General features: G+C 41.7%; 3 protein-coding genes across 5 annotated transcripts; 1 reads left to right on the forward strand and 2 right to left on the reverse strand.

Annotated features, from left to right (window-relative positions):
* Positions 1-81: 81 nt before the first annotated feature.
* LOC135636518 (cysteine protease XCP1-like) lies at positions 82-1651 on the reverse strand. The gene is made up of 4 exons (XM_065148219.1): positions 1157-1651; positions 810-1045; positions 573-716; positions 82-493 (listed from the first exon to the last, which is right to left on the reverse strand). Exons 1-4 carry the CDS (start codon positions 1620-1622, stop codon positions 278-280), a joined length of 1062 nt encoding a protein of 353 aa, XP_065004291.1. The 5' UTR covers positions 1623-1651; the 3' UTR covers positions 82-277.
* Positions 1652-6385: 4734 nt separating this feature from the next.
* On the reverse strand, positions 6386-9375 carry LOC135616470 (delta(12)-acyl-lipid-desaturase-like). Of its 3 annotated transcripts, none has more exons than XM_065115699.1 (2): positions 9242-9375; positions 6386-7819 (listed from the first exon to the last, which is right to left on the reverse strand). In XM_065115699.1, the coding sequence occupies exon 2, from the start codon at positions 7788-7790 to the stop codon at positions 6630-6632; it is 1161 nt and encodes a 386-aa protein (XP_064971771.1). In that variant the 5' UTR covers positions 7791-7819; positions 9242-9375; the 3' UTR covers positions 6386-6629. The 3 variants fall into 3 exon arrangements, with proteins under 3 accessions (XP_064971771.1, XP_064971763.1, XP_064971776.1); XM_065115691.1 differs by lacking the exon at positions 9242-9375 and adding an exon at positions 8166-8810; XM_065115704.1 differs by lacking the exon at positions 9242-9375 and adding an exon at positions 7968-8104.
* Positions 9376-10809: 1434 nt separating this feature from the next.
* Positions 10810-14245, forward strand: LOC135636523 (uncharacterized). Its single transcript, XM_065148230.1, has 3 exons — positions 10810-11201; positions 13045-13274; positions 13777-14245. Exons 1-3 carry the CDS (start codon positions 10847-10849, stop codon positions 14053-14055), a joined length of 864 nt encoding a protein of 287 aa, XP_065004302.1. The 5' UTR covers positions 10810-10846; the 3' UTR covers positions 14056-14245.
* The last annotated feature ends 4 nt before the right edge of the window (positions 14246-14249 follow it).

The following is a 14249-nucleotide window of genomic DNA, read 5'->3' on the forward strand; positions in this document are numbered from 1 at the left end:
GTTGCGGATGCGGCTCACGGGCCCAGTTCAGGATACATGTACACGGGCGATTTGCGATCATTTCATGGAAACTTAGCTCGCTTTCATTTCCAAGTTTTGTTTTATTTATTAGAGATCATCCACTTTGAGGAGGATTCACGTTGGACGGAACAAACGTGTCTCGGATGCTAATATGCATTTTCCTTCCCATTTAAATAGACTCCTGGAATCGAATAGGACGGCAACGATGGACGTGGATCAACTTTAATTTCATATGGTGGTAAGCCTCCGCGGTGGATCACCTCTTTTTGGTAGGATACGAAGCCATCTTGTAAATCCCGCATTGACCTTCGCGCTTTCCGGTGTTTCTCTTCATTCTGATGTACCCCTTTTCTCCCCAGCTGGGGCCCCATGAGTTCTTCACCATAATGTAATCCTGGCCCTTGGATGTCCCATACCCCACAGCTGCCACACCATGATCTAGCTGGGTCCCACAAGGTCCGTCGAAAATTCCCTGCGGGCCGCCAAATTTCTATCATCGTCTGCTTGCGTCTCATCTCAACTGACATGTCAGCGTGGCAAGAGTCACTTACCCCCCTGTAAAACTGGAAGTCTCTTCCGGAGGCCTCTACGGCAACACTCACCGGCTGATGGGCCAGTGTTTTCAGGAAGCTCTCCTCGCTGTTCCGTGGCACATCTTCGTAGCCGCTGATGGTCACTACTAGTTCGAGTCCACCCTGTATCCAACGACACGACAATGACACTAGTTAGTTAATACGGCCCGTTCCCTTATGGGTAGCAATGCGCACACTTCTCCAACATGAATTTACCCTCTTCTCCTCACAGGTGCCCTCCTCCATGAGGTAAGGATAGTCTTCCTCGGTACGGAGACCTCCGCTGGCGATGATGAAGGCAAAAGCATAATCCATCAATCCCCCCTTGCACCCATGGTTGAATGTGGTATCACAGTCGATGAGTTCCTGCTCCGACAACGATGTCAAGTTCCCTGTCACGATCTGGCTTATGCCCTCCACCGCTGCCACCGTCGAGAACGCCCAGCAGCTTCCTGTACCACGGTCAGGCATGCATCTCAGTTTCACGTCGCGATGCCTCCATTAGATCGTTGATGTCCTGTGCAACTAACTAAAGGATTCAAGTTAGAAGATATTCTTCTTACCACAGCCGCCTTGGTTCTTAACAGGAGTGACTGCTCCTTTCTTCCTCCAGTCCACCGACCTGGGTAAATTTGCAGCCTTCTCATACATGAAGGTCTCTCGGGCCTTGAATCTGACATCCTTTATCTTTGGCAGGTCAGTGTTCAGTCCGAGATACCTGTGCTCGAACTCCTCATGGCTCATGTCGGCAAACTCATTCAACCCAAGCCAGTAGCTCTTCCTCTCTGTGTTTGTCTCGTCGATGTGCTTCAAGTTATCCTTGAAGATCCCAAACTTCCTCAGCTTCTCTTGGAAGCTTGCGTAAGACTTACTGTGTTTAGCCATCCAGTTTTCGAAGAGGTACATCAGTGTTTCTTCGGATGCAAGGTCCTCCGGTGAGTAGCCGACTATGGAGAAATCTTTAGCCACTGCAAAGAATGTGACGGTGCAAAAGAAGAGGAGGAGAAGGGAGAGCTTGATGGACTCCATGAATGAGTAACTTGCTTGTTGAAGAATTGGAGAGTGAACTCCATCCAATACATATAGGTTCTTCTCCCCGTGTAATATTTGCTTCCAAGCAACCGCATGAATTGTTGGGGCCTTCAAGCTCAAGCATACACATGCATATCAAGCTTGAAGCTTTGTTGATGAAATGGCTTACTTGTTTGTTTAGTCATTTAGGCGTTGCTCGAATGAAGATGCAAATAGTTGAAGTAGGTACACCTTTTAAGCAAGTTATATACAATACCAGATCCAACCCTTAGGAGATTCTGGTTCGTGCATTTTGACACGATCAATTATTTACCTAAAGGCCATATTACTAGAACAACCAAATACACAGTTCAGAGGATTATTAAGATTTGTTAGCGTTTAGGTGGCTGGTCAGTAGAGTTCGAGTTGCAAGCAAGAAATTTCTTTGTTTGGTACCACCAGATGATCGGTTGCATGTACGCGCAGTCACCTTCTTTCTTGTAGCATTTAGCATAATAGTGACCCCATTGTCTATTTGTTGATTTATATGTTCCTTCCTGGTGACCAACCTTGAGATGGTCTCCATTTCACTGCAGCACTTGTATTTCTGCGTCAGAAGACATGACTACAAGCAAGCAACAAAGCGCTCAAGATATCCGGTGCATGTTTAAGATATAATTCTGCTGCAAGATGAAAGTAGGACATGGTGTTTGGTATTAGATAGCAACAAATTGGTACACCAGTTGTGGATTGTTAATATGCAATTCCGCGCAATCTCCACTGCTTCTTTCTGCTTTTATTTCCGAGCAGGTGCACCAAATACGAAGATATTAAGTCAGACTATCTTCACCGTAACACTTTCCACCTGAGTTCATAGGACATCACAGTAAGAACTTTGGACAGCCACCGATGGAACCTTAGCTTCACACACGGAAAAGGAAAACAAAGTAACACTAATTCCACGTATTTAAGCTCGGGCCGCTTCAAGCGATTCGTGCACCCAGGTCCAGAGCCCATCTTGGTTTCCTCTGTCCGCCTGCTCTATCTCCAGCACGGTGGTCGTCCCCGCGTGGCGTCATTTTGGAGGGCACTAAAGCCAACAGGTTCGTTTCGTCTCTATATTTCCAAGTTATCACACCAATGCCTTTCATCTGCTGTCGCCACGCCCAGCGGTTCTCGCCAAACCTTTAAGCACCTGCTCTCCCACATGATATGCCCCCGACATCAATCATCGCTGGCGAACCAACCGCGAACCAACCATAAACCTCGCTCTAAGTGCTCGATTATGTATCTCCACCCATCACCATGAAGCCCGTACCGTGGCAGCGTCACAAGGGTGGGTCATCACGTCAACCACGAACCGGTCTTTTCCGGGTCCATAATGACCAATTAATTTGATGATCCGTGCAATTATTGTTTATCGTCGTGGCCAAGCGTTCCTCGATAACGTAGCCATCCCAGACGGGCAGTAGGTTTAACACACAATCACTATGACAACCCTACAACAATGACAACGATAAACGCGCAGGGACAAGCCATAAAGTACCGGTGGTTGGATTTGACCATATGGATTGTCGTTGCTCAGTCCTCTTCCGGAGGATGGTCTTCATGTTGGTTTTCTTGAGAATTTAATGAAGAAGAAGAAGAAGAAGAAAAGAATAATAAAATAGTCTAAGAGTAAGTTATCCAAAAATATTTATTTATATTGATTAAATAAATATTTATTTATTTAATCATATCATGTCTCAATAATAAAATAATAAAAATAATAAGATAAATTTTTTTAATTAAAAAAATCTATTATATGTCAAGAAATCTTTCACCATGATCTATTTATTTAAATCTAAATTTTTATCTTTTATTTTCTCTAATCATAATTATTTGAATTGATCTTATCACACCCCCTTAATTTAAATAGTTGTGACTTGAAGTTATCTTCACAAAAAATAAAATTTTTCTTTCGCCAAAATTTTTATGAAGAACAATAAATTGGTATTTGGTGCTGCAATAGTTTATTTGAATTTCTCCTATATCAACTAGTTACATAGGTTTGTAAGTCTTCGTGATCTTTAAGGATTGAAAGTCTTCTTTTAAGTTTTGATGGATTTTGTGAAGAGATCGAGTTTGAATTGTAGCAAGAGTTTTGAGCCTTTGTATTTTAGACTTCATAGTTGTTTGTTTTTTACTCTTCAGAGTTGCATCCACCAATTTTGTATTTTTTAACTTTCTTCATCGTCTTTAGTAGTTGCTTATATTTATTTTCCTCGAAAGACCCATTAGAACCATTATTGTCTTTTAATACTTGACTTCTTAGTTTGTTATTCTTTTGAATGTTCATCTTCAGAACTAACTTTAGAGCTGTCATCCTCATCTTCATCATTATTAGTGCTCTCTTTTTTTGCTAACAAGTTTACCAATTGTATATTAAATAGAATCCAAAATTTTTCACTTCTTCAATCGTGACTCCTCATCGCTCTCATCACAACTTTTATCAACTTTAGTTTTGTTTTGAGGCACCTTTTTAGCAGTTTGAATTTTGAAGGATTTGTTATGTGAGATAGTTTGTATAGACCTATAAAAATTCAAATGATCAAAGCTTATATGTCATAATATCGATTTAGCAATAATAGTAGCAGGAGAAATCCAAAAATAACAAGGGAAACACTCATTTTTGTCATCCTCACAGTTACTATTAATTTTTTAGTTTTTTAATCATAAATCAAGTATTTTTCATCATAAAAAATAACATAATATCCTTTTCTCATCAATTGTCTTATACTAATGATATTTTATTTTAAACTAACAATAAACATCATATTATCAATAAATTTTTTATTAGATTTGGTATTCACAATAATTGTTCATTTTCCTTCCACTTGAACCTTATTATCATTTTCTATTTATACTATAGATTTGACTAAATCATCAAGCATTTAGAATAAACTTTTATCCCCTGTCATATGATTAATGCATTCACTATCTAAAAACGAAATAAATCTAGAATATTCTTGCTATGAAGAGAATATTTTTCATCATTTTCTTTACTATTATTTTTTCATGATAATTTGTTTGATTTTTGTTTCAATAATATTTTTCAAGATGGTCATATTTTTTATAGTAAAAGTAGAGAGGAATATTTAGATTTTTATTTTTATACTAACAATGTTTTCAATATATCTATTTTTTTTAACAAAAACATTGATAGGTTTCTTTATTACTTATATTTGGTCGGCCTCATCCTCTGTCATTTTGATCTCTCCCTTTAGATCTGATTTTAAATTTTTTTTTGTCCTTCTTATGATCTATCTTCATTTGTATAGTATGTTATGAAGTCTCATATGAAGATCTGTTCACTTTTTGTTTATGAGCTAAAAAGGAGTTCATTAATTCATCAATAGATAATGTACTTATATCTTTATCTTCTTCTATAGCAATAAAAATCATATCAAGTTTTGAAAATAAACTTCGTAAAATTTGTTCTACTACAGTTTGATCTTTTATATTTTCACTATAAGATCTCATATGATTCATAATAGAAGAGAGTTTTTTGAAAAGAAATAAATGATAAATTTAAAATCTTTCATCATAAGAGTTTCAAATTCATGTCAAGAATTTGAAACTTTAAAATTTTTACTTTGTTTTTGCCTTCAAATACACTTTTTAATATTTTTTTTGGCTTATGTTGATATTGATGCCATCATGATTCAGAAAAATAGAGAATCATCTATTTCTAGTTGTTGTATGTAGAGGGCTCTTACATCTTTTTGTATATTTTTATTTATCTGATTTTTTTTATTTTTTTAATAATATTAGGATCCTGTAGATCATACTTAACAAAATCATTCTCTATCAAATTCTATAATCCTTAGGAAATAAATTAAATTTTTATCTTAACCATCCAAAATTGATAATTATCATATTTGAAGATAGGAATAAGTAAATTAGGAACACTTACTCTAATGTCTTTCATCTTCTTTTTTTTTTTCTTTTCCTGGATCTACTAATATCTCCCATCTTTTTTTAATCGATATATTTTTGTTGATATTCTTTGAATCAGACTCTGATATCGTATTATTAGTTTTTCTTCATGACTTCAGCAAAAAGAAAGAAAAGAATAATGGAAGAGACGAATTTGTCATTTACTAATACCTATAGGACTTTTGGATCGATTCGAGTATCTATTTATATTAACTAAAATATAGAGTATAAGGTTTTTAAAATAATAGAAAATTTATCATATTCCAATAAATCTTTCATCATAATATATTTTATTTAAATTTAAATTTTATCTTTTATTTGATTTAATCGTAATTATTTACATACACTTTACAGCGTAATGTCGTGGGTTCGTCCATTGAAAATATGGCAATGGAGGCAGCCGTCGTGAGGGTCCATAACCTTCCCATATGTACATACCTCCGTCTAGTTAATATTACCCATGATCAATCATTGCCCCCATGCTGCAGCTTCACAGGATCTGCCGAACACAAACTCAGCGTTCCCGTACCAAAGGACCAATCAACATCGGATGCCGTCAGACTGTCTGGTGCTTTGTTTTTTGGACAAAATTTCTTACGTGTTGTTATTCGCATCTATCATCTGTTTCGTGTCGGATGAATGTTCTATTGTTGTCATAGCCTAATCGTGCTGATCAAACAGCATTCGACGAGCCGAACCTGCAAAAGGGAGTTCGTCCTAAAGTGGTCTCTGACTTATTTTTCCCTTGCGAACCGCATCTACCATCACCCCTTCGTGCACATCGGAAGACTTACAGCATCTCGTAAGCAAAATGATACATGAGCCCATGGAATATCTCGACCATTTGTCTGGAGATACGAAGCATACGCATGCAACGTTTACTAGACGACGGATACATAAATACCAACGTGAAGGGGAAGGGGTACATAACGAGGACGAGATTACACGTTACGGACGGGAACAAACGCGAAAAAAAGGTGACACTAAGCGCGCGAGGACACGACGATGTCGCCTCCTCTCACTCCACTGACATGTCCTGAGCTCGACTTACAACTCCTTGCGGTACCAGAAGACGCCCTTCAGCTTGCTCCCCTGATCCGGCTCCACGTAAATGCATTCCTGCGCCTCCCTCCACATGGCCTTCAGCAGTGGCGTGTCATCGAACTGGTAGTACTCGCCTAGGATCGGCTTGATGGCCTTGGTCGCCTCCATGGCGTGGTAGTGTGGCATGGTCGAGAAGAGATGGTGGGCAACATGCGTGTCCGTGATGTTGTGGAACACCTTGTTGAGCATCCCGTAGTCCCTGTCCACCGTCGCCAGCGCCCCCCGGAGCCAGTCCCACTCGCTCGAGTCGTAGTGGGGAAGCGACGGGTGCGTGTGCTGCAGGTAGGTGATGAGGACCAACCACCCGTTCACGATCAGGAGCGGCACGCCGTACACCCTGACCAGCCACCAGAAGCCGTAGCAGGCGGCGACGCGGTAGAGGACGTACAGGGCCGCCATGAGGCCGGCGTCGGAGATGAAGATCTGGGCACGCTCGCGGTCCGAGTAGATGGGCCCGTAGGGGTCGAAGTGGGAGGCGAAGCGGGGGTAGCAGCGACCGGAGACGTTGAAGGCGAGGTACAAAGGCCAGCCGAGGGTGAGGGTGATGGCCAGGGTGAGGATGCGACCGGGCGGGTTGTTGAGGTACTTACTGAACCATGGGAGGGCTGCCTTGGGCTTGGGGACGAAGACCTCGTCACGCTCGATGGAGCCGGTATTGGAGTGGTGGCGACGATGGCTGTACTTCCAGGAGAAATAGGGGACGAGGAGTGCGGAATGGAGGACGAGGCCGACGACGTCGTCGAGGAACGAGTAGTCGGAGAAGGCGTGGTGGCCGCACTCATGAGCGATGACCCACATGCCGGTTAGGATGCATCCCTGGAAGGCCCAGTAAAGCGGCCAGGCGGGGAGGGCAAGGCCGAGCGGTAGCTTGGGGATGACGGAGACGGCGAAGTAGAGGAAGAGTGCGGCGATGAGCAGGTCGCGGATGACGTAGGAGAAGGAACGGAGGACGGAGCGCTCGAAACAGTGACGGGGAATCGCCTTCTTGATCTGGCTCAGGGTGAAGGAGGGCTTCTCGGTGGGCGAACGGTGGAGCGGAATGCCACAGCCGCCGTAGCGAAGGGGCCCCTGCTCCGTCGCAGTCATGCGTCCGCCGGCGCCCATCGTTGCTGCTGCTTTGGCCTCACCTGCGACTGATAGACAGGCATAAATAAGTTAAGGTCGTGGTCGTGCCGGACGATCTGTACCGTACACTTCCTGCCATAAAGTACTAACAAGTAACAAGCATGCTCTTTTTGCTAATTAAATAAACAATAAAATAAATAAAAAAAGGCATCTGACGGGCTGTTGTTGCGCATCGAACCGACAACCAAATGAGTCTTCTCCTTTCTCTCAGTACGAAACATATCGGATTGCACAACCTGATGCCACATGATGCTGGGCGTTCCGTTGGCTATTTAATACAACCGATCTATGAGAAGAAGAAACACAGTAAATAAGCATAAACTTGGGACCGAGTGGAAGCAAGCGTATAACGACCTGGACACAAAATTGTCATGGCGCCTGAGAGACGGCGTGGGAAAGTGGGTATCCATCTCCATATACCAACAGATAAATCAAGGCCACAATTTTGTTAGCTACTGAAGCGAATTGAATAAGCCTTAAAGAATGTCATAGGGGGTGGGGTCATAATGATGTGCGACAAGCCACCATCCACCTTGACGACGTATACCCACGGGTGATTTAGTTCCGATCACCAAACCTCCTTCCGCTGGGCTGCCGCAACAGTGCGAACCACCAAGGGCTAAGGGAGCGCTTCTGCCTGGCGCGAGATATCATCACAAGATGTAATCCAAGCATGTGGCCCAGCGGAGAAACTATGTTATCAATCACGGACGCGGATCCATGCACGGGTGAAGGTACCAGGAAGGAAAGGGAACGCAAGCAGCCCTCTCGCGGTCGAAAGCAATTAAAGGAAATGAGTCATCCATAAGGAGAGAGGAAGAGACGCGACTACGATTTACGTTCTCTCTCTCTCTCTCTCTCTCTCTCTCTCTCTCTCTGTGTTCTGGAGAGAAAGGGCCGACGCACCATTGGTGCCCGTCCGCGATACGACGTAACATGGATGATGATAACATATCATATTTACAGAAAACGACGAAAGGACGGCAGCCGCCTCACAAAACAACTTTCCTTTTTAATAAAGAAAGAAAAGATGTCGATTGAATCCGGTCATCCGGGAGAAAGACTCTGATGCCTAATGCAATTATTTAGCCCCGAACGACAAAAGTGAAGAAACAAGTGCAGACAAGACAGCAACATCGTCCTCGTCTTCCTAAAAATTAACGACCGATTTTACAGAAAACCACAATACCTGATCATCTTCTCATCAAAGTGTTCACATAAAAAGATAGACGGAAGAAAGCACACAGAGAGGAGAGCCCATGTCCGGGAACGGGTCCATAAAACATTTCTCATACAGCAAGCACCCCGGCGGGACTCGATCGAGACAAGATATGAACGAGAACACGACATGAAACAATCATCTCATTCAAAAAAAAAGGCCGCGGGAGAGGGGGGGGGGGAGAGAGAGAGAGAGAAGAATGTTCCCGTACCTGAGAGGGGGGGGGAACTGAGGAAGACGAGAGGTGGAGATATGAGAATAATGATCTAAAATTTCTTTTTCCTCTTTCTTCTTTGCTCCTGACGCCGCCTTTGGAACGAAGCCCTATGCCGCACCTTCGACCCATTTATAACCTTCTTCGCGGCACCTTCCTTGCGTCCTCGGTCCTACCACGTGGTGGCCCATACGGGCGTCTTACGGAAGACGTTGCTCGGGTATCGATTCGAACTACGTGGCATCCATCCATTGGATCTTCCGACAGGCCACGATGGGGGGGATCACGCTTTTGCTTCCGATTCCTTGCCGGCGGCTTTCCTCTGGGCTTTTCCACGGCCCCAAACCATACCCTAATAAACTCTGGGCCATCTCCTTTCTTCATCAAGCGCAATGTCGAACCTAAACACACCACCAGGCTCGAGCTCCTCCGTTGCTCCCGACGCACTCACTCACGGCCGTTTTCACTCCCTTGTTAGGGAGCAGGATGATCATTTCAAGCAGGGGGAATCGACCAGGAACCCATGATCGGTGTTGCACGCAGAAGATAAATGTCAACTTCCCTCTGCTCTCTTTCTTTGCCTCCGTTTATTATTGTTTTTGTTGTTTTCGAAATATATATATTTATTTAGAATGCAAATATGGTTGAGATGAGTATTAGATCCTTTATATATTTAATCTCCATGAATTTAGGATTCAAAACCAACTGCAATTTCTATATAAAATATTTGCATTAAAGTGTTTTTCCAGAACGATCATCTCACTCTCATTTTTCATCTTTTATGTGGCTAGTTTGGTCATATATTAAGACAACATTTTGATTACATAAGACATGGATTACATTTTTTAATACACCTACAAAAATCCATGAAAAATGAAGACAACATCTTGAAATGTCTTTATAACTTTCCTATATATGGTATCATCAGACACAAAAGAAAGTCATAAAGTGAGTATATTTAAAAATTATTTATCTCTATGTTCATTTTCTTTATTATCAAAATATTTATTATTTTGGTTAGGCTATTCTTAAAATAGGTATGTTGCGTTAGGGGGAGAGGATCTTTGAAACCAAAAGAAATATCAACAAATAAAGAGTATACCAAAAAATCGATAAAAGATTTACCTAGTTCTATACTCATATCTATATCCATCCTTGAGTTAACTCTAACTCCAGCAAATCTCTTGTTTATTCTCTCACATTAACCCAAATAATATTACATATATTTTTTCTCCAATTTTTTTAGAACTTGTAAGAGAAACACACGAGCAATTACTTCAATAATTAGAAAATACGTGAACAATTTGTGAAGGATTCTTTTTAACTTGGGTGGCCCACGCACAATATTAGGATTCACCGCAAACACGTGGCCTTTGAGATTCGCACAACAGTATCACGATACGTGCATCCCCCATCAAGCATTCCCTTTCGCAGTGACGGAAGAGATGGACCGTCGCGAGCCAATTAGATCAGGATCGACGAATACAAATACCCGTACTCCATCAAATCAGATCGTGGCGCTTAATCACCCACTATAAATGCCTTCTCTTTGTGACCGCCTGCCGTTTCGATCGCTATATACATGCGTGTCGGAGGGAAGCAATGGCCGAGTGGATGGCTGAGGCGGAGACCCGGACGCCGGGGCTCGCTCCATGGAGAAATTTGGAGGGCAAGGTCGTGATGGTCACTGGCGCATCCTCTGGCATCGGCCGGGACCTTTGCCTCGACCTCGCCAGAGCCGGATGCCTGGTCATCGCGGCCGCGCGGCGGACCGACCGTCTGCGGTCCCTCTGCGAGGAGATAAATGGATCCGGACCATCGCAGCGCTCCGCCGTCCGGTCGGTGGCGATCGCGCTCGATGTGAGCGCGGATGAGCCGTCCATCGCGGCGTCCGTGCAGAGGGCATGTGACGCGTTTGGTCGGATCGACGGATTGGTGAATAACGCTGGGGTTCGAGGTAATCTTTCCTTTTAATTTTGTGGCTGTGGTCATCTTTAGCCCAGATTCTGGATTTGTTGATCATATAAAGAGAACAAGTTTCGGAATTACCGTGGAAATCTGAGAACGCTAAGAGATTGATGGCCAAAAATATTTTGTTGGGTTAACGAACGAAAGAAGGACATCCGGCACAGTGTATTTGCGAGTGAAGATGGCAAACTTGCCAAATAGAACGCACACCTCTCTCTGTTCGAAACTTAAAATAGGCTCACTCCTCGAATATCTATTCTTTTCCTTGGGAATCACAACAGTTACGGCTTCACATCACCAGTAGCAATGCATTTAGGTTCAGCTCATCAGAGAGGAGTTGTCCATATAGCGCAGTGCTATGGACTATGGCGCAGAATGCGTCACAGATAATTAGGTTTGGAAACGCGTTTGTTGCCAATAGATTTTGTAGTAAAGCCATATGAAGAGACTACAGAGAAAGACATTGTTGTTTGTTGTAGAGCTACGCCACTATTAGGATTAGTGAGTGAATCTTGATCACCATGTGGAATCAAATTCTGACGATTTTTTGCATATGATATTTGAAAGAAAGCTTGAATTCTTTGTTCTTCTTTTCTCCTCTTTACTAATTTTGTTTAAGATTGTTACAGCTTAGGGTGTTGCTGCAGATATTTTCCAAGCTAGCTTTTAATATGCTGGCATCAGGATCCCGTCATTTAACATGAATTGTCCCATAAATTAATTTGCATTGAACACCGCACGGACTTATCACAAAATGTGAGTTGAACAGTACAGATTGTATATGTGAATTAGAAGATCTCATCTTCCCTTAGAGTTAAAAGTGCATGTCTTTGAATTACTAGTCTTCAGATTAAATGATGTTGAATTGCAGACTAAATGATGCAAAATTAATGTTAACATAAAATTAAATTAATATTCTAACAACTAGACATTAGACCATGTTGAATTGAGGATTAAATGATGCAAAATAGTAAGAACTCATTCCTAAAGCTACCTGATCCATCTTGAATGTCTGAACTTGCTGAGTCTTTCCTGCCTTCTGGCTCGCCTATCCATTACACTGGTCATGTATCTCAGTCTAAATATTTACTCCTGCTTTTCAATTGACGACTTTTGATTCTTTAGACAGATGAGTCCTTGATTGTACGGTCGCAAGACACTTTGTATGTTGGACATGATCATGATCAGTGCATCATTGATTATTATTTGTGAAGTGCCCTCACAAATGGATGGATGATGTGGTTCAAATGAAGGGTTTTTAGTGTTCCTTCTGAAATCTCTCAGATTTTGTTTCCTAAATAGTGTCTGGTAGCTTCAGTCTCTTTAAATAGATACTTGTAGAAAAACTGTGTTACAATTGGATTTGGTGTTTTGATAGCAGCTGTAATGAACAAAAAGAAGTTATGACTCTGCATCTTAGAAAATGTTAAACAGAATAGATGTTAGTTATGCAAAAGAACAACAGATAGGAATTAGTACATAGTTTGCCAACATGCCATATCTTCACTTTTGTGTGTCATAATTCTTTGGTAGTACTACCACATGAAATTGTTTTGCAGGTGTGATCACTTCGCTTCTACACAAGGAAAATTTACTGTGACAGAATCATAGATTTTCTTTCTTCTTTCATGGCTCAGTTTTTGTAATTCTAGTTTGAGATATATGTTAGTAACTTTGTTCACTAATTTAACCAAGTAGTGATTGGCACCTTTTTTCTCTTACTTGCACCGCACTTATATTTGTATGTCATTGTAATCTTTCACCTTTTTTTTGTTGGTAATCATCCTTCGCTGGTTGTTTGTTTGCTTTCTACTACATGCTGTTTCTCTCAGGTAGTGTCCATTCACCATTAGATTGGTCTGAGGAAGATTGGAGTAGCAACATCAGAACAAATTTGACTGGATTGTGGCTAGTTTCCAAACATGTCTGCAAGCACATGCGGGACGCAAAACAGAAAGGATCCGTGATCAATATATCATCTATTGGAGGTACTGAACGTGGCCACTTACCGGGAGGAGTTGCATATGTTGCATCAAAGACGGGTGTAAATGCAGTCACTAAGGTAATCAGGCTGCTAGCATCATGGGTTGCCCATGTTTCTCTGAGTAGTACCGCATGTGGCCAACTCTGGTGCTGCATAGAGTTTGTCATGGTCATTGCACATACAGAACACTAGCTAATGTCACAACAGAGCAGTCTCATTCTGTCACTCAAATTAATAGTAAATTTTTATTTGACTTTAAAAAAATTTTTCTTTGATTGTAGAATATACAAGGGCATGACCATCTCTAGCATTTACTAACATATGCAATCAAGCAAACTCATAGATGCATGTTAGAACTCATTTGGAGATCCAACTACTGCATCACACATCTTTTCCTCTTCAAATTAGTTCATGGTGTTCTCTACTCGTGTAATGTTTTCCTTCATGTATGTTGATTTCGGTATTCACTTCAATTTAATGTATGGCATGGCTTTGTCGTTTGAAAAGGTTTGTATGTTTTTTGTTGTTGTTGTTATTCAAGCCTTGATTATATATTAACAATGTCGTCTTTCCCAAACAGGTGATGGCATTAGAGCTGGGCGGTTTCAATATTCGTGTGAATGCTATAGCTCCTGGATTGTTCAGATCCGAGATAACTGCTGGTCTAATGGAGAGAGAATGGCTGAATAAGGTGGCTGAAAAAACTGTTCCACTAAGAACATATGGCACCTTAGATCCAGCATTGACATCAGTCGTGCGCTTCTTGATTCATGACTCCTCGTCGTATGTTTCAGGCAACATCTTTATAGTTGATGCAGGTGTAACTCTGCCAGGGATCCCCCTTTTCTCTTCCCTCTGAGATTAGTAATTGAGATGCTGGGTTGTAATTGCAACTCAATCAACCTGGTCATATTATTCTACTCTTCCCGCAGCAAATAAGTCAGAGACAATGTCCGGTGAATAATTTTCCCAATACCAGATAATGTCTTCATGATTAAGTTGTTTTATAGTCTTTTTGGCATCATATGAGGAGTTGAATTCTTCTTTTATACC

This window comes from Musa acuminata, chromosome BXJ1-3, assembly GCF_036884655.1.
Source record: "Musa acuminata AAA Group cultivar baxijiao chromosome BXJ1-3, Cavendish_Baxijiao_AAA, whole genome shotgun sequence".
NCBI lineage: Eukaryota > Viridiplantae > Streptophyta > Magnoliopsida > Zingiberales > Musaceae > Musa > Musa acuminata.

Excerpts from the sequence above, each read along its gene's own strand:
- LOC135636518 (XM_065148219.1), bottom strand. The coding sequence starts at position 1,622 with ATGGAGTCCATCAAGCTCTCCCTTCTCCTCCTCTTCTTTTGCACCGTC. Across the intron at positions 717-809 it reads GCACCTGTGAGGAGAAGAGG|GGTGGACTCGAACTAGTAGT; the intron begins GTAAATTCATGT and ends CGTTGGATACAG. Across the intron at positions 494-572 it reads ACTTCCAGTTTTACAGGGGG|GGAATTTTCGACGGACCTTG; the intron begins GTAAGTGACTCT and ends GGCGGCCCGCAG.
- LOC135636523 (XM_065148230.1), top strand. The coding sequence starts at position 10,847 with ATGGCCGAGTGGATGGCTGAGGCGGAGACCCGGACGCCGGGGCTCGCT. Across the intron at positions 11,202-13,044 it reads GAATAACGCTGGGGTTCGAG|GTAGTGTCCATTCACCATTA; the intron begins GTAATCTTTCCT and ends TGTTTCTCTCAG. Across the intron at positions 13,275-13,776 it reads GTGTAAATGCAGTCACTAAG|GTGATGGCATTAGAGCTGGG; the intron begins GTAATCAGGCTG and ends TTTCCCAAACAG.